General features: G+C 33.2%; 2 protein-coding genes across 6 annotated transcripts in view; both read left to right on the plus strand.

The window, feature by feature from the left end:
- Positions 1-400: 400 nt before the first annotated feature.
- On the plus strand, positions 401-12,037 carry LOC124303331 (molybdopterin synthase catalytic subunit). Of its 2 annotated transcripts, XM_046760426.1 has the most exons (8): positions 401-530; positions 2,289-2,435; positions 3,997-4,300; positions 5,000-5,273; positions 9,560-9,648; positions 10,058-10,308; positions 10,947-11,000; positions 11,480-12,033. In XM_046760426.1, exons 2-8 carry the CDS (start codon positions 2,295-2,297, stop codon positions 11,549-11,551), a joined length of 1,185 nt encoding a protein of 394 aa, XP_046616382.1. In that variant the 5' UTR covers positions 401-530; positions 2,289-2,294; the 3' UTR covers positions 11,552-12,033. The 2 variants fall into 2 exon arrangements, with proteins under 2 accessions (XP_046616382.1, XP_046616383.1); XM_046760427.1 differs by lacking the exons at positions 401-530; positions 2,289-2,435 and adding an exon at positions 3,306-3,442 and having other exon boundaries at positions 11,480-12,037.
- A 2,231-nt stretch (positions 12,038-14,268) lies between these two features.
- LOC124303326 (tubulin polyglutamylase TTLL5) overlaps positions 14,269-18,489 on the plus strand; it is a 282,756-nt gene continuing 278,535 nt past the window's right edge. For all 4 annotated transcript variants that reach the window (XM_046760409.1, XM_046760407.1, XM_046760408.1 and 1 more), the window contains exon 1: positions 14,269-14,447. The gene's annotated coding sequence lies outside the window, so the exon portion shown is untranslated. The remainder of the gene's footprint in view (positions 14,448-18,489) is intronic.

Below are 18,489 nucleotides of genomic sequence, written 5' to 3' on the forward strand. Positions count from 1 at the left end.
AGTTCTCCTTTTCGACACGTTTCCGGTATTAGCGTTTTTCGACCGTACCGTACGCAAACATAACCTCGTTATGCATCGTTACCAACTTTCCACCGATCTATTGTTCCGGGAAAATATTTCTTACGTAACGAGATAGTATTGGCTAATACCAATCGAGTAAACAGTGAGCAATAACAATGCATGTGTTGAAAACATGTGTGGTGCGATAAAGGTCTATGCAAGTGCCAAGCAGAGCCAGTCGCTGTCGCCACTCTGTCGCCCATAGTTTATGATGGAATCACAAGAGTCGCTGGTAAAAATTCTCTTTTTCGCCAAGGCTCGCGAGTTGTCCGGCCTGAAAGAGTCTCGGGCTACGCTGCCGGCTAACATCTCTTACCAATCTTTGTTGGATACAATTATTGAGAAATTTGGTCTCGAAAGTATTCGCGATTCTGTTATCTTATCTCTCAACGAAGAATACCTTGCAGCTAACGGAACGCTTAACCTATCCGATCAGGACGAAATTGCTGTTATTCCCCCGCTCAGTGGAGGTTAGTTTATCAAACATGTTAACATTTATTTCAATTTATTTACATTTAATCATAATAATGATCAAACTACTTTGACTGCTCAGCGAAAAAATGAGAACTACGTAATTACAAAAGGTATACTTTTCTTCCTGACTGTTTTCGCACAAATCTTCTATCATGGGCATCTTTCGGAACCTTATTTCATTCAAGTAGTGAAATATGTTTTTCCGCCACATTCATAATAATACTATGCCGCAACGAGCGGCTGTACCATTCTCTGTAGGGTCGAAGTTATGTTTCAGGATTGGGCAGTTGCCAGTATCAGCATCTTATCCTCGTATTGTACAATGCTGATGAAAAATGACATGAATACCATAATCATTTCCAGCTTTATCGCCGTAGGCAAGGAATATGGGGGTACCTAGAAGAACGTTTGTATTATTACATCCAACATTCAACAGCTTATTACAAAGCCTACTGGAATTTATTTGCCTTTAATTTTTAGTTACCGTGACAGCTCTAAACACAAGAGTATTGAAAAACCCAAGTTTGAAGAAAATAAACTGTAATTGGCTTAGCCATACGCCGTTTAATGTTGGATCACCACAAACTGCCAGAAACAGGCTCAACAATATGGATGGTCTTCCACGAAACACAATATTCATTGATAAAATGTTGCACATAATTAACACAATTTTCGGAGAAAAGATTATTTAAACTCATTTCCCAGTATCTGTTACTTATCCAAAAATCTGAATTCGGCTCTTTTGTTCATAGCTTATAAAGTCTAGCTAAAGTCTAGACCATTCTTATGGAGGAGCAAAGCGTAGTAATAATGCCGAAGTTAGTAACCTTTATGTAACCAAACATTGCGGGGAAAAATTGTTATCTTGCAAGGTTATAGTGAGTTTGAAGTAGTTAAGTTTTCAAAATATGAAAAAGAATACAGTTTGCCTCATTATGATTTACTAAATTTCAGAGATTCCTGCAGCTGTGAAATAGCAATTTTTTAAAACGTTAATCATTGTAATAATGTTATTAAGTTCAGCCTCAAGCCTAGTAAAAGGAAACTTATTGGAACTGAATCTTGTCATTGGTTCTTGAGATATTGTTTGCGCTATTTTCAAATAATAGTTCTTGATTACAAAAAAGGCGTTTTTTTTCAGGGTTTTTCATTATTTATGATATTTCAAATTTCTTAATAATGATCCAGCCTTTTAGCAAAGTATTCTTAGAAAATTTATGAGCTCAAAGTTTGCAAAGCTAAGATGAAGGAAAATTTTTTTTAAATCATGATTTTGGAACTTTAGTATGACTGAAAGAGTTACGTTTGCAAAATTTCATATTTATGCTCTGCTTTTATTTGAGTCAACTACTGTATTATGGACAACTATAAAGTTGCTAAATAATGATCAGACGGAAAAAATTCATCATTACGTTAATGTTACAAAGTTCAGCTTTACGATTATTTGAATTACTTATGATATTAACGTAAACGATTTAAATATCACCTTCAGTTTACTCTTGAATCTACAATGAGTTGCATTCACGAAAATTTGACATGCAGGATCTACTTTGATTCTTTAATCATTATCAAGAATTTTAGATCTCAATTCGATTTGTTTTCAAATTATTCAGTAAGAATTTCGGCCTTGACTTTAGAATTGTACTTATAATCGTGATTGTTCTCTGTTTTTAATACTTTTGGTTCCTTTGTTATGCTGTAAATTCCAATAGTCATTTTTGGGAATATATTCACAATCACAGTCTTTGTTGCAGGTTAAGATGAATGACTCAAAAGATGTCATTAAGCTGCAGACGGAACAGTTGAATATAGGAGACATAATTAATCTGGTGGTTGCAGCAAATTGTGGAGCAATATCCACTTTCATTGGTACAACTCGGGACAATTTTGAAGGAAAGAAGGTACACAATTACTTGTACTCTAAGAAATTTAGAAGTTGTCACTGCATATGTAAAAAGGAATATCAATCATTCCATTTATTTGGTCATAATTTTTCTGACAATCGAACTGTGAAATCCAATTAATTTTGTTATAATGTTGATAAAGCAGACAAGTATCTATATTATTATTAGTATCCCTATTAATATAATTTCTGGAAAATACGCTACAAGTGATTTTACACTATCTCGTATTAATTGTGTCTGGATTTACATATCGGTTTTGCAGACTTCAGTTAATATTTCACGACCAGCGATGCCACTACGTTTTTTTACCGATATTTGGCCTTTGGCGGGGGGGCATGCGTATGTCTAAAAATGAGACAATTTTATACAATGAAATAAAGGTTTGATCCTAATAGTATACATAGGAGTAGATCAGAATTCTTCAATCTTAAAGTTGAGGAGTCTGGAAATAGAAGGACTTCGAAATGAAATGTGTCAATGACATTATATAAATTTGGAACCTGGAACATTAGGAAATCAGAAGCAAAATTATTTCTCTCATAAAAAAATTACTATTCAGTATTCAAATCTCTTTATTCATTTGAAGTTAGATACAAGTTAACAGGTATATATCAGATATTGTATCAATTTATGTAGCATGAAAGCCAAGTGTATGGAAAAGTAATCAAGTTGCGTTTTTCAAACAAATACAGTACAAATTCATATAAATCGAGTCGTTTAATTCAAGACAGATCTGAAGAATTTTAACTTTGGTTACTCTAATTTATTTTTTAACTAAAATTTTTTTTTAAAATGCGCGTAAAATGTGTTTGAAAAAAATTTCTATGTTCCAAAATCCAGGGCAGGAATTTCCATGCCATAAAAATATCGAGGTCTGGTCTATACCATCCATGCTGGCAATGACGCCACTGTTCATGATGCTACAATTTCTTGGAAAGGAGTACTGACTCCTTAAGCTGATCAAAGTTGGGCGCACAGCCCCGCGGTTTTAGAGAATTGAAATGGTGTGTGAAGCAACCCCGATTCATATAAAATTTCGCAGAAAGTATTACCGTAAAACGTCACAGAATTTGATAGAAAATCTGGAAATGATGCTGTATCGATGGCATTTTTTGAATAACGTCTTCACTGTTACAACTAATTTTTTCTACCCAGTGCTTAGTTATTCCGCTATTATAGTTGTGGGAAAATTTAAAAAACATATGTGACTTTTGGAAGAATACAGTTTTTTACCACCTACCTCAAACTTCTGTAATCGAATGGAAAAGGAAATCATTATTCCAGTAAATTTTGAAATGTCAGTTGATTAGAAAATTGAAGATTTCAAACAACTTTTTTACTCATGAAAATCGGTTGCCAGATTTTAGCAATAATACTGCCACATTAGTTCACTTATGAAATGTTCTCTCGTAGTCTGCAAGTTACCCACAATTCATGGTTGTTGCAAGTCTGAAAAACTAGAAATTCATCAATGAGTTGCGCAGTTTTATTAGAATTTTCGTAATGTCTTTTATCAGAATAGTAAGACTGTTGCAAGATACATTTTTTTCTGTGGCAGGTCGTTAAGTTGGAGTACGAGGCATACCAGCCAATGGCGTTGAAAGAATTGGAGAATGTATGCTCAAAGATTCGCTCTCAATGGGATGTTGAACGCATAGCAATTTACCACCGCCTAGGGGTCGTATCTGTGACTGAGGCCAGCGTTGTCATAGCTATTTCTTCGTCTCACAGACAAGAGAGTCTTCAAGCTACGCAGTTTGCTATTGACATGCTGAAAAGTACTGTACCTATTTGGAAGAAGGAAATCTATGATAACCACAAGTCACAATGGAAAGAAAACAAAGAATGCTCTTGGTCCACCAGTAAATAATTTTTTACATACTGTACTATTATCGTGACAAGATACCACTACATTTATGCCAAAGTCGATGAATGCTGAGAATGTGACAGTTTTTAAGTGTCAAGTAGCGAGGTTGAAGTTAGTAACGTTATCGTAACGAAATGTTGAGAAGCAATCACTTTTTTTATTTTTACACTGATTATGAAGGAACTAGGATTGCAAAATATGAATATATTCCTATTTATTACGTTTTACTGAGGAAATAATTGCTAGGGTAATGTTACTAACTTCAACATGATGTTAAGTATATAAATTAGAGTGGTCATAATTCTTTGCATATATCGAGAAAATTTCATGAAATGGATCCTTTCAAGCTACTCGATGTGGCTCCCATGACCATTGTCAGTTCGTCTTCGCTTGAATATGACAATTCGCATTATGAGATTACCTTGGTATACATAATTACTGGAAATTGTTTTATTCCTGAACTTTCAACAAATATTATTTGCATAAAGTTGAAACTTTGCGAGGACTGTTTGCGTTTTATTTTTCAATATTGATTCATTGTGATCTGTATATTTTAACATTAATAAAATTCGTTTTTATCATTATATGTATGAAAAGAGACTGCATAATTTTTTTTTTTTCGTTCGTACAGGTCTGTTTACCATTCATAAAACTGCGTTGAGTTTTGTTTTAAACGAGAGACTTCTGTTGACAGGTCGAGATGAAACTTTATTAGCATATGCAAACGTTGCGAGTGCTAATGATTTGCTGTTACAAAACAATCACAAAATCTTCCCGAGTGGTACGAATCAAGATGAAAATGAAGACAGAATGACAGAGAAGAGAGAATCATTTGATGTACCAGTTAATTCAAATCTTGTACAAATCCGTGTTAGTACTGATGAGCTGAATCGTAGAATAAATGCATTCATTGCAAGAAAACGAGAGCAAAACAATATTGTCAATGTACAAGAGTTCTGCAGTCACAGGTTCGTTGATATATAAGAGGTATTTTATTTCTAGCAGACCTCTTTTTGGAGCATAGTCATAGAATTTGGCACTTATCTGGGATTAGGTCCTCAGTCATCATTGGAGAACGAACCCCTAGTTATAGTCTTTAATATTGAGTAGTCCATAAGATATTTGAATTCCAAAATTTGCAGAAACTTTTTGTTGACAATCTTGAAGCCAACATGTCTCGCGTTCTAATCGCTCGAAAATAAAAAATAAGTAGTGCATTTTAATCGAAAATATGTTTTCCGTGTCTTAAATTATTTAAAAAAAAAAAAAAAAACAGAATTTTCAGTTTAGTCGTATTTTTTTGTTGAATCATTTTTATTCACTTCTTTCTGACATCTTTCAGATCGGCGATGAAAGTAGTGTCCACTCTACTAGAATTATAAGATTTCCGTACTAATTCATTCTTGGATTTGATATTTATTTTAATTTCGACGTCTGTAAACAGTACTTAACTTATACTGAAAAAATTACTTCAAGAGCTCTTCAATGTAAAGAGTAAGAAAGACTGGAGCAAAGTGGAACAAAAACATGGTTATGGTTATTCGAATGACATTTTACTATTCTTGTTACTTACAGATAACTTGAAAATATCATTTTCAAAGCTGCCAAAATCATTTTCAATACTTGAAAAAATTCAAATTTGTTTCTAGGCGTATATTCGGGCTCCTTTAACATGGTGGAACAAAACTACATTTCAATCAAATTTCCGACCTAAGCCACGTTGCTCTAGTTTCCTCGAAGAGATAACAATCAAAATTCAACGATCTAGGTTTTCGTTGAAGTAATTACTTCTTATAAAATACTTTGCAATTTACATAAGTTTATATAAGTTTAGTACTGTTTGGAGAAGTTGAAGGTAAAATGACTTCAATTGGTGATGCGAGTTGATCTTGATAACTCTACTAAAATTTGAGTAACTTTCTGATTTGAAAGTTGCGAGAAAAGAATGATAATAAGAAGAGTGAAAAAATTTAGAATTCTGGGTTTTTTTTAAAATAAGCGCATCTTAAAAGAGCCATGTTCGATCGAAGTCGAAACATCGAAATCTCAAAATCTCGAAGCATTGTCGACATTTTATTTGCACGCCGATTGAACGGGCCATTTGATTATTACTTTCTTTTGAACTTGGCTATCAAAGCGTGACAGTTTGTACAAGGGAACGAAGAATTTATTATCATCAACAATCCTGATAGTACATTAGGTTGGGTAGAAGAAAAATGTAATTTACATCTAATAGTAATGACATTGAGAAAAAATGTTTGCATGTGGAAAAGTTTGTAGAATATCAAAAATATAGTTGTGACAGAACAGTAGTTGATTTAAGTGGGATGCAGTTTATCATACATGATTCTTTTGATCAAGGGTTCACGAGATTTTCATAATTTAGTAGGGGGACGCCATGCACGGCTAATGAGTAATCAAAAAATTATTTATTTACGAATGATGACACTAATAATCGGAAAAAATAACAACAGATCTCCGAAAATTGCAGAGTCATCGTTATATGTAAAGGAACATTCAGTAACACATTCTTCTAGTGCAAATTGATAAAAACGAAGTATTTTCGGGAATTTCGAAGTTAGGTAATATTTGAAGATTATTTATACCGATATCATTGAAGAGATGATAATCATGTGATTCAAAAGCACTGCTCGGTTTTTTATTTTCGGGTGATTTGAACCCAAAGATATATTGGTTTAAAGATTGTAAGAAAAAAATTGCTTTGCAAAACTTGAACATTCTATATCTTTTAATCCGCTAAATATTGAAAGTTATGTAACTGAGGGTTCTTTGATGATGAGTGAAAACTGAATCCTAGATGGGTACTAAATTCTGTAACTATGGATCAAAAAAATGGGTTGCCGGAAATGGAATATCACATTAAGCGTGCATGTAAGTCATTATTCTAGGATAGATGGTTTTGAAGAACACTATTTTATGTGATACTTTACTTCTTAATCCTTAACCCCATTTGGTTTCCCTCATTCGTTTATTTTGTAAAATATTCGCTTACGGTTATATGTTATACCGTAATTCTTTGGTACGTAGTAAATATAGGGAGCTCAGAAATTCTTAGAAACAAAGATACAGCCAAGAAATTGTTCAGTAATGCACGATTATATTTCATTGTCTTCGAATTTAAAACATACACCAATGGGAGAAGTTTTGATTCATTAAAAAATTAGATACATTAGTTTTGGAGCTAATTAGCAGTATTCAATCTTTCTATGAATTATAGACATGTTGCCATGTACATACATTAAAAATTCAATATTCTTCTACGAAATTATATTTTTCTTATTGTCAATCAATTTTATCACTGTTTGGAACTAAGTTTTAGCACTCCTTGCCATTGGAAAAAGATAATACCTAATGAATTTTCTGTAAAAAAAAGTGGCGTCTGTACTATTAAGTCAATTTTGAGGTGGGTCCTCAAGAAGTACTAAATAATACGTTTTTTCGATTTTTTGAGTGATGTAAATGCAAGGGCCCAAAAAGTAAATTTTCATGTTGTTGATTCAACAAGTGGATATTTTTAAGTATCTCCTGAAATTTTTAGAGTGGGCCAAAAATAGGACCATGATTAAATTCGTATAGTTGTTCCGGTAAATTCGAATTTTCAGAATATTTCTCTAAAAAAAATTCTATTATGAATTGTTTAATTCTGTTACGCGTACAAATCGACATTTTGGAGTATATTCTGAACATTTCAGAGTGATATGAATATGTATATGGATAAATTGATGATATAGAAAAAAAAGAACCAGTAAATTAATTGTTTTAATTTCGTGTGCAAAAAAGTAGACATTTCGAAGTAGATCCTAACGTTTTTTTGGTGGGTCAAAAATGGGGTCACTATTAATGATGAATTGGTGTAAAAACTCCAGATCTGGAATCTTTTGAATATATTCTGTCACTGGAAAATTTTCATTCCACTTAGAAAACTTTAGGGCATTCCTCAATGACCATTTTCTGACATAACAGAAACGAACAATTTACTGAATAATTTTGTTATTTTTTTGTTTTGAATAAAAATTCGAAAATTCGAGATCTTTGGAAAAATCATACTAATCATAATCCCGTTTTCACCGAGCTGTTACGGGATAGAGGGATAGCATTGCCGAGTGGTTATCGAACTACCTATATTCTCACCCACGATGTTATTTTGAATACCTTTAGGTCCAATTTCGTCCTGCTCTCGACTCGGAGAATGCCGGAAGAAGTCAGGAATGAGTTAAGAAAGGTTTATAATTGAATGTGTAAATGATTTATTGGAATAGTGATTAGTGTAGATGTGTAGTCGAAGGAAAAGGCCAGACGTAACGCCAATCTGAAAATTTCAGAATATGCTTAAAAATGACTATTTTTTCAAACAAGAAAATAAAAACAATTTATTTTTTGGGTCTTTTGCATATGCATGAATCAAAAAGTAAAAACACCCCCTTTATGTACATTTCCTGAGGATCTACCTCAAAATGGATTTCATATTTGGAAAGATTAGATTTTTTTAGACAAAAAATACATTAGCTCATATCTTTTTTCTGACGACAGGGAGCGCTAAAAATTCAATACAAAAATCGTAATCGAATACGTAATAAATTTGATCAACCTATTTTTCGAAAACCGTAGTACTAGAGTGTGCATCATCTATGTATATCTCAGTGTACGCTACACAGACCAAAATTTTTACTTAAAAAATGTAAGCCCATACATGAAAGAAACGACAAAAATAAATATAATATGCAATTAAAAATTTCGAAATAACATGAAAGTGTTGAAAATATTTTAAGAAGTTTTCTTCGGTCTATAAAAAAACAATTAGTCATTCTTGATGAGTTTTAATTTTTTGGAAAGAATATTCAATGATGTTAATATTTACGAAGCGAAATTACGATAGAGACCCATAGAGATGTTATAAATTTTTTTTCACTTGAGGGAGTAGGCTCACAAAATTACCTCTTTTAAGTTTCTCCAAAATGTTTCACACATTTTCCAGTAATCTTTAATGTGGTTGAAATGAAAATTGTAGAGTAAAAGCTTGAAAAAATACTATGCCTAGGAAATTACTTAAAAACGTTTTGTATCGTTGAAAAGTTTGAAAAGAAATGTTATCAAAATTAAGCATATCTGCAAACTAGTTCAGCAGCCATAATTATTAGCCCATCGGTTAGAAGCAGGTTTTTATTGGTGTTACCTTCAAAAGTGCTACTTTTTTCTTTGACATTTTAATTACATCAATTATTATATATTACAGGGTAAAAGTTGACGAAGACAGGGCAAATTCCTGCGCTCGAGTTGATGCAATCTTAATTCGACGCAAAGATTCCAAAAGCCATGTTAAAGGTAAAAAAAAACATGATTTACAATTTCTACTGTTATGAAATATTGTTCGTACTTCAGTATATTCAAATGTCCAGAATAGTCATTATGTCGCATGAGTTTGCAAAACCTATGTTGCATAACTGTAAGTATGACGTGTGGAAGTGAGGTTACTTTGGCGATACTCGTGCACGTTTTAGGAAACCTTTTATTAGCAAAAATGCTTTTATTAGCAAAAATGTACATTCATATGATTATGCCAACCAACATTAATTCCCTAGCTCTATGTATTATCTTAAAAATACATGCTGTTTCATGAGAGCATAGAATATAATATGATTAATGCACACTACAATTTTAAGAGTGTGCTCGAATCTTTATTTCTAATTGATGTGCATACTTTAATTAAAAATATGTCCCATTCGTCTGTTAGTACACAGGGTGCTCAATCCTTGGGGACCACAGGTGGCTGACCTATCAACCCTGCAAAAAACTACAAGAAATCACTCAAACCAAAGTTCTCCTGCTACTTATCTCCCTGCACTGAAGGAAAGATTGGTGACAAGTGAGAATCACATTGGTGTTAAAGGACCTGTTCCAAAGGATGTCTATCAAAGACTGAAAAGGATCGAGGATAGAATATTATATTTAGAAAGTTTGTCACCAGAGTACAGACAATTTTGGGTAAGCTGAATCCAATCTGAGAATTGAAAATACATAACCGATTTTTTGTATTCATTTATCATCATATTTGCATTAACCTGCTGGCGGCTGGCATTTTTTTTCGTTGATACATGCCTACTTTGGTGGGATACTTCCGTATAATCATCCCCCAATGTTCCCCGGATATGTGCGAATCATGGCAACACCACTGTAGTGGTGTTGCCGGCTGTCTAGAGGTTAAAGAACTGAGTTCTGTTAAAACTTTGGAAATTTTAGAAAAGACTTATTTAGTGTTTCAATGTTAAAACAGCCTTGTAGGTGTTGAAAGTTCCTTCGAGGCTTCTTTGCAATATATTATAACTTGAGTTACCTTAAAATAATACATTCTTCTATTACATAAAGCAAGTGCAGTAAATGCAGAAAAATATGGGGTGAAATGTATATTTTAGAAATATATTGCTCTGTGGTTAAAATCGTGAGATTAACTGTTTTCACAATAATAGTGGTTAGCGAAGAAATCCAGTAATTCATTAAATAATTGCATGCATTTATCTTTGAGGAATGAGATCCCCTTTTGTAAATATACAAAATGAAAGTCTACCTTTGTAACAAAATATTTGAGTGATTGAAAATCTTATGAAATTGCCGTCTCATTTCAGCAAGGGCAGGAGGATAGAAGTTTCAAAAGCAGTTACCAACCTGTGAGAAAAAGGGTAGGTCAAATCAGGAAGCATATTTTCAAAGCCCGAGTCTTTGTTAAGATTGAAAGAATGAAGAATTTATAGTTTTCTGCAACTTATGTGAAAATCAATTTGAAACATTAATCAACGACATCTACTGAATATTTTGTATATTAACAATTTTTTTTCCAAAACTGCGAGTTTTGAGTTGCGTTCCTCTGTTGTATAGCTACAGAGGTATCCACTGGTGCAAATTACAAAATAATGTGCTCATGAATATAGATGGTAATGTTCCTTTTTTTGTGTTGTATGTACATAATATAATGTATGCAGATGTATGAACTCGTATAGTCAGAAACTTAAATCCCGTAATCACTACTAGTTAAAAATATTTGTCAGAATTTTTGAAAATCCTCACAAAGAGCCTAGTATTGATGCTTTTTTCACTCTTTGATGACTTTACAATATTAATTAGGTCGATATAACAATTACCCAATTATTTATCTGTGCAGACATTCTCGACAGCGGAATTGGACACGAAACTTCAGGAGTTAGAGAGCAAATATACCAAGAAAGCTAATTAAGCGTAAATATAAACTGAAATATTCTCAACTCATTCTCATATTATAGTTTACTTGACCTATTGCTGTTTAAGTATTTGGTTTGGTAATGAGTAAGGCTGTGAAGGATCAAAGTGCCCGCTCTTGTAGTATATAAATGATATAGGTGATCATTGAGGAGGCAGATTAAAAACATCTATATTAAAGTGTGCGTGATTTTGAAATTATTTTCGAGTTGTTTTGATCTTTTGTATAGAAAATCCAATAGTTAAATAAGCACAGAAATTATGTTTCTTAACCTTATTTACCTGCGTCTTCTTGAGATTACTGTGTGATGTTTGAATAGCTGTTTAGCAATTCAATTTTCACTGCCACGTGTAAAATGGTGGAAAAAGTCGTCACATCTTTAGTTGAATAATACTCGGAATATTTTAGTGAAATACGTTGTATATTAGAGTGTTTCAAAAAACCGACTATTTTTTTTGTCGAAGAACATTGAAAAATCTTCCGAGTGTCCCTCAAAAATGACCTCGGTAAAATATGAGCTCTTAATATTGATAATTAGAGGTGGCGATTCTCAATTTTCTATTTCCCATTTGAATAACATGGGAAAATTTTTTTTAAAAATTTAGAATTTTATTGCTCGAAAACGAATCAGTGCGAAGATATAAAAAAAACATATTCTTGTAGGAAATTTTACGCTGTACAAAAAACATCTGAATAAAGATTTGCGCAAGGTAAGTCGTTTCGGAGTTATCAGGCCTCAAACATCGAACCGTTTGAAATAATGAGGTTATTAATTTATAAATGCTACAAAACTGACTCATATCACTTAAATACTATTGTAACAGTTAGTTAGTTACAAATGGTATTGTACAGTTTTGTAGCATTTATAAATTAATAACATCATTATTTCAAACGGTTCGATGTTTGAGGCCTGATAACTCCGAAACGACTTACCTTACGCAAATCTTTATTTAGATCTTTTTTGTAGAGCATAAAATTTCCTACAAGAATATGTTTTGTTTATATCTTCACACTGATTCGTTTTCGAGCAATAAAATTCTAAATTTTAAAAAAATTTTTTCCCATGTTATTTAAATGGGAAATAGAAAATTGAGAATCGCCACCTCTAAATATCAATATTAAGAGCTCATATTTTACCGAGATCATTTTTGAGGGACACTCGGAAGATTTTTCAATGTTCTTCGAAAAAAAAAAAAAATAGTCTGTTTTTTTGAAACACTCTATTGGTTATAGATGGAAGAATGTATTAAAAGATATCTCATTCAGATATACAAAACGAAAAATAAATAAAACTACATTTTTCAATACCAAAGAATAAATTAATGCATTGTTAAATTAAAAATAATGTCACATCCAAATATATTAAGAGCATAAAATCATACGGTTAATAATCTAGTAATATTATATGTATTGTACACAATTTTGTCAGCATCGTTTACACCCACCAATTGAAGATATTTCGGCATTAATGTTTACCAACAGTTGTAAAATGAAGTGAAATTCATATTTTCAAATGATACGCAAAAAACTGAAGAGAAGCATTGATAGTATATTAATAATAAGCGTTGTCCATACAATTTATATTTTATGCACATGCCCATATCCCTGAAACAAAGTATAATTAATAATCAATAAATAATGTTCTTGCCAGTTTGTTGTTTATGCATTGGTACACACACACACACACGCGCGCACGCGCAAACATATATGCGCGGTGCGAGCAGTATCTATGCAAATATTGTACGTATAAAAATTGCATGTATGAGCATATGAGATTAGTGAGGGTAAGTAGGCTATATAACCTCTAGTTCGAAAAACTAGTGTAATTATAATGGTATTTCATAAAAATAACATTCACCGTTAACGTGCCATTAATGTGCTATTCACGAAAATTGCATATTTCGACGAAATATTAATTTGTTTCTATGGTACAGTATCCGCAGATGAAAAACGCAATATAATATTTTTTACATTGAAACTAAATCATTGAGACTTTTAGAAGCGTCAATTTGATTTTAAATATTTACGGCTCCGTTATATTCTAATAATTGTAATTTGACCCGGACTCTTGTTAAGAGTTGTTCAATTCAAAGCTCAACAATTAAAGAGTATCTAAAATTTTCCGTTCTTGATAACAGTTGCAAACAAGCATTCTTAATATTCATTCGTTAATTAATATTCAGTAGGTATATTCAGTATGTATGGTATTATAGGGTCATACGCGTACCGTGCTGATACGTAATCGCGTATAGTTCGAATAAAAAATTACTCGACTTGAAATCGATGGACATATTATTTATCGTACCTTCTAGTTGAATGTTTTATCTATTTTTCAACTGGAATATAAAGGTAAAAATTACCTCAAGGGTAACAGCGGCCGTCTATACGTGATAAAAAACTGAGAGATTTCGTTTAAAACTGATTTTAATGCGGTGAAGATAATTTTCATAAATGTGATTGTCTTGACTGCATCGCACTCTTTCCCTTTCTTTTCAATTTAATGTCGAAGATAATTGTCCGTCGAGAATAATTCCGAGCATCATATCATCGTCAATAATATGCGGTTCAAAATTAAATGGGATCGAATTTAAAATAAACTGCAGATGCCGATAGGTGTTAACTTATGCGCATGATTGTACAGATACAGAGCCGTATACACGTCTAGTAACGGTGCCGGCTGTTGAGAATAGTTCGTTGTTTGACTGTCAGAGGTAGTGGCGGTCGTTTATGAGCTGGTCGTGTTGGGAATTGGTATGGCCGAGGATTCGCAGTTTTTTCCCTCACCATCGAGCGAGTAGTGATTGGTGGTAATTTTTAATCGAAACTGTGAGAAAATATGTACTTGGCGATAATTTCCTGAGTGGCAAAAGAGGGTAGAAAACATCCACGGAAGGTAGGATTACGTATATTATTCATCCAACTGACAATATTTTCAATTTTGCTCGCTCTTCGCACGAACGACCGATCGTACGTACCTAGAATATTATTCACATCCAACGACGTCGTCTGCCACCGTGTGACAACCGCACGAATTTTGACTGTCTTTCATTTCATATCCATAACCCACAGCTGGGATGTGCATGTTATAACACAGAGGGCCGGTAGGAGTATGGGAAGGAACTATTTTTCGTATTTACTTTAGAGTTCGTAAAATGTAAAGTCGTGCGGTTGGCCGGTAAGTTCGGAATATCCGTTATTTCCAGTTTTCTCGATTTTTCATCCCGTGATTTTATTTCTTCTAATTTCTACTTCATGTACATAAATATTTGTAGTTTTTTATCGACTTATTTTTTATGCACTTATACAATTCGCCCGCGCCAACGTATAAATGCGGTTACTGATTGCGGAGTCCCTCCTTATGACAAATTGTGACTGTGACTTGTTCATGAAACTTTGGCAGTACGTAGTTCTATGCTTATAGCCGAAGGTGAGGCTATGATTTATACTTTTACTCTGTCTATCGATGCACTGCGCTTTCTCATACTCGTTTTTAACATGGTATACTGTACTTCGTATACTAAATTAACACGTTTTGTTAAAAAAAAAAAAAAGTTATTGACAAACTAATACACAGTTACGCGGTCGTCAAGTTTGATAGCAGATATATCTGATCGTTGCGTTGTGACGGAGGGGGGTAATTTCACTGTACGAAACATCAAAATCGTATACATGGCATTAGGAATTGTCCATGAACTCAGCCACTGTTTTCGGCCCTTGTGTCGGTATTCCTGACAATTGAATCTTAGTACTATTTGAAAGTATACACTTGTTTTAAAACTTTAACCTACTCATTTCCTACCTGCAAGAGAAGGGTACACATGTAAGATAAATTTATCTCCAGTACCGTTTTTTTTTTTGAATTTCTGAACAGAATCGAATTCATATTCATTTTCCTAAATGCACATTTCAATCAAACAAACGATATTCATTTTTTTCATCCAAAAGGACACGTTTCAGTTTGTCGTATGTTTTATACAATTTTCAAGGACTCGCGTTCTCCAATCTACAAGAAAATTCGGCATCATAGGTATTACAAATATAAAATTAAAACAAAAAATTTTTTTCTACCTCTCATTTCATGAAATCATAATTCATAAAATAATATCGAACCTCGTGCAAGGAAAACACTGAGTGTTTTTTTCAGCGGTGCCGCATCGAGATTTTGTGCTCGCCATTTGAATAATACGTAAGAAATCCAATTCTGACAGTTGGATAAAGATTACAATTTCTCTATGCAATGGACGGAACAGTACATGGTAGCGTAATCAGTGCGTCGTCGAACATTCTAAGCTGTACGATCTTTAAGATATTTAACATTGCGTAACACGTAGTTCCTTCGCCTTTTTGCAAAATCGGTACGGCTTAAAATGTTCTACGACGTGCTGATCAAAGCATAACGAATTAAGTTGTGAAACGCTACGATATAAACTTCTATCTATCGTTACGTAGAGAAATTATTATCTCCATCCAAACGTCAGAATTGGTTTTCTTGCGTGTTAATTAAATGGCAAATACAAAATCTCGATGCGACACCGCTTGAAAAAATCATACGGCGTTTTCCTTGCTCGACGGTCGGTACTACTTTGTTATGAAACTATGGTTTCATGAAGCAGAAGATTGAACCGAAAAAACGTTCTGTTTATTGCTATTTTGACATCACGCATTTTCTGTAATCAGAGCAGACTTATTACATTCACAGATGTATAGCCATATGTATCTGCTTTGGAAGTGATGTATTAAATATACGAAAAAATGGCGGAATGACGTTCGGCGCACTACGTGGCGAAGACCTCGGTATACATATATACATATAGTTACTTACTTTTTTTTCGAGTCGTACTCTGTGAATATTTTTTTTCATCTATGTTGTAAGAAACTTTCTTGGTTCATTTGCGTAAGAACAATGCATTCCAGAAGTAACCTTTTGACATTTTCGTTATTTTCGTAACTTGATTTTTGCATTGATAAAATCTCAACTTTTGAATAGAGCTCAAAAATTTGGTCATATTTTCCTAGAATTGTCTGAATCTTTTGAGATTTTAGAGAATGGGCAGTCTCGAAATAGCAATATCTCAGACATGAATTATTGAAGAAATTTGAATAAAACAGAGATTTGTTTTTCGACCAGTACTTTTGCAGCAAAAAAATTGGATTAATTCGGAAATATCAATTTTAGATCCTGATCGATACTTCGTAGAATGTCCCATATACTGTTTGTAAGTTATCAGGGTTGTAAACTCCAGGGCATCAAAAAACTACCATTTTTCAGCGTGATACAGATATATCCATGCGCGGCGCACTGTGAACGGAGTAGGGTAGGTATAATGTATATTAGGTAGCATAGCTTAGGGTGCTATATGGAATAGGAGTGAAGTAAAGAATTGTTTTGACCTTTCGCGTTTTTGAACACTTGGTTTTGTAATCACATTCCATTATTTTGGAATCTATCGATTTCATTTTTGTGAATCCTTTTGGTTATAGTGCTTTGTTTATCTTATTGTTAGGGTAACCAACGCGGAATCCGAAAAGTAATTGGGTCACCACGGTTACCGCAAAACTGTATTGAAAAAAAAAAAATGGATCAAACCAAACAAATAACTGTTTCACAGGATTGAGCGCTAGCATCTTCTGCATCGAGAATTTGGCTTGAATGAAGAAATTTGATTTCATTAGTGGAAAATTATGTCTTTCACCACCGATTATGCTAATTCAAAAGTACCAAACTATTGAAGGTAATAATCGCACAGTGGCAGGAATACTTATGTCACCGTGATATGATAGGTTTGGTTCCATGTGATGTTACTGGACAGTATCAATGATTATTCGAATAGAAGGAACATCAATTGCTCTTGGAAAAATGTTTTGTTGAAACAACTAAGATATTGTTGTTTCAGCAGGAAAATTTTGTTGCTATAACACAAACTCAATTCCTTCAGAATTAAAATTATTCTGTTGAAAATAATTTTTGATTGAACAACAGAATTTTACTTCATAAACCAAAATTTGTTAGATGTACACGAAAAAAGTGGGCGTGCGATTTTGAACGTCTTAAGAGGGTATTGTCTAGAAATTTGAAGATCTTTTTTTTAAATTTATTTTATTATTCTACAGACGCTTCTGAATACGTTTGCGAAAACCGTTCAATGATACCTATAAAATTATACGATTTATAGAAATTATAAGGTTAATTTACTAAGACTCTTGGTTTATTATACACGTTGCGGAAGATTTATCCACTTGTTACATGAGTATAACTGTATTATACATGTTAGAACGCACTCAACGTGCACGTATGGTGTACGAATATTGCGACATTTCACATTTTCCTTTGCAAAGTACGTCCAAAGAATGAAACCTTCACCATTCTAAGAACTTAAAAAACTGAAATTCGTTGTATATGTATATTATTGGACGAGGATAAATAGCCCATTTGACGTTTGCAGAAATCTCTCATACAAGCCATTTATCTTATGAGTGAACTTGTTCCCATCTTTGGAATGTATCGCCTAATATAGCGCTTATCTAAGTAGGTATAAGCAGTAAGTAAGAACCATATGCATACACGGTTACGTGTTTGTTGGTGCTTATCTGTAATGCGTAAGGATTACTTATGCGTCTCTGACTGACATTATGTAAGATATACATTTATAGGTATGCAGACTTTCGCATAGTTGTGCAACTGTAATTGCATTGCACCAAGAATAACAAGGTACCTGTATAGAAAAAATAATATCCGTACCTCGAAACGGGTTGATAATACTAGATATCGTTGTGACAGTACGGTATCATGACTTTTTTAATTGTTACTTAAAAGGTAACGTTATATCGTCGCAATTCACTAAATCGTGCCCCATAAGGTTTCGATGTAATACCCGGGCTTAATTATAGCTGTACATTATATTGCTTTGAGTCCATAATCATTGGATGGAATTTAT

This window comes from Neodiprion virginianus, chromosome 4 (genome assembly GCF_021901495.1).
Source record: "Neodiprion virginianus isolate iyNeoVirg1 chromosome 4, iyNeoVirg1.1, whole genome shotgun sequence".
NCBI lineage: Eukaryota > Metazoa > Arthropoda > Insecta > Hymenoptera > Diprionidae > Neodiprion > Neodiprion virginianus.

What these genes read in the sequence shown, in the direction of transcription:
- LOC124303331 (XM_046760426.1), top strand. Translation starts at nt 2,295, where the DNA reads ATGAATGACTCAAAAGATGTCATTAAGCTGCAGACGGAACAGTTGAAT. An exon ending in TTCCAAAAGCCATGTTAAAG is followed by an intron (nt 9,649 to 10,057) that starts GTAAAAAAAAAC and finishes TTCGTCTGTTAG; the next exon opens with TACACAGGGTGCTCAATCCT. An exon ending in CAGAGTACAGACAATTTTGG is followed by an intron (nt 10,309 to 10,946) that starts GTAAGCTGAATC and finishes GTCTCATTTCAG; the next exon opens with CAAGGGCAGGAGGATAGAAG.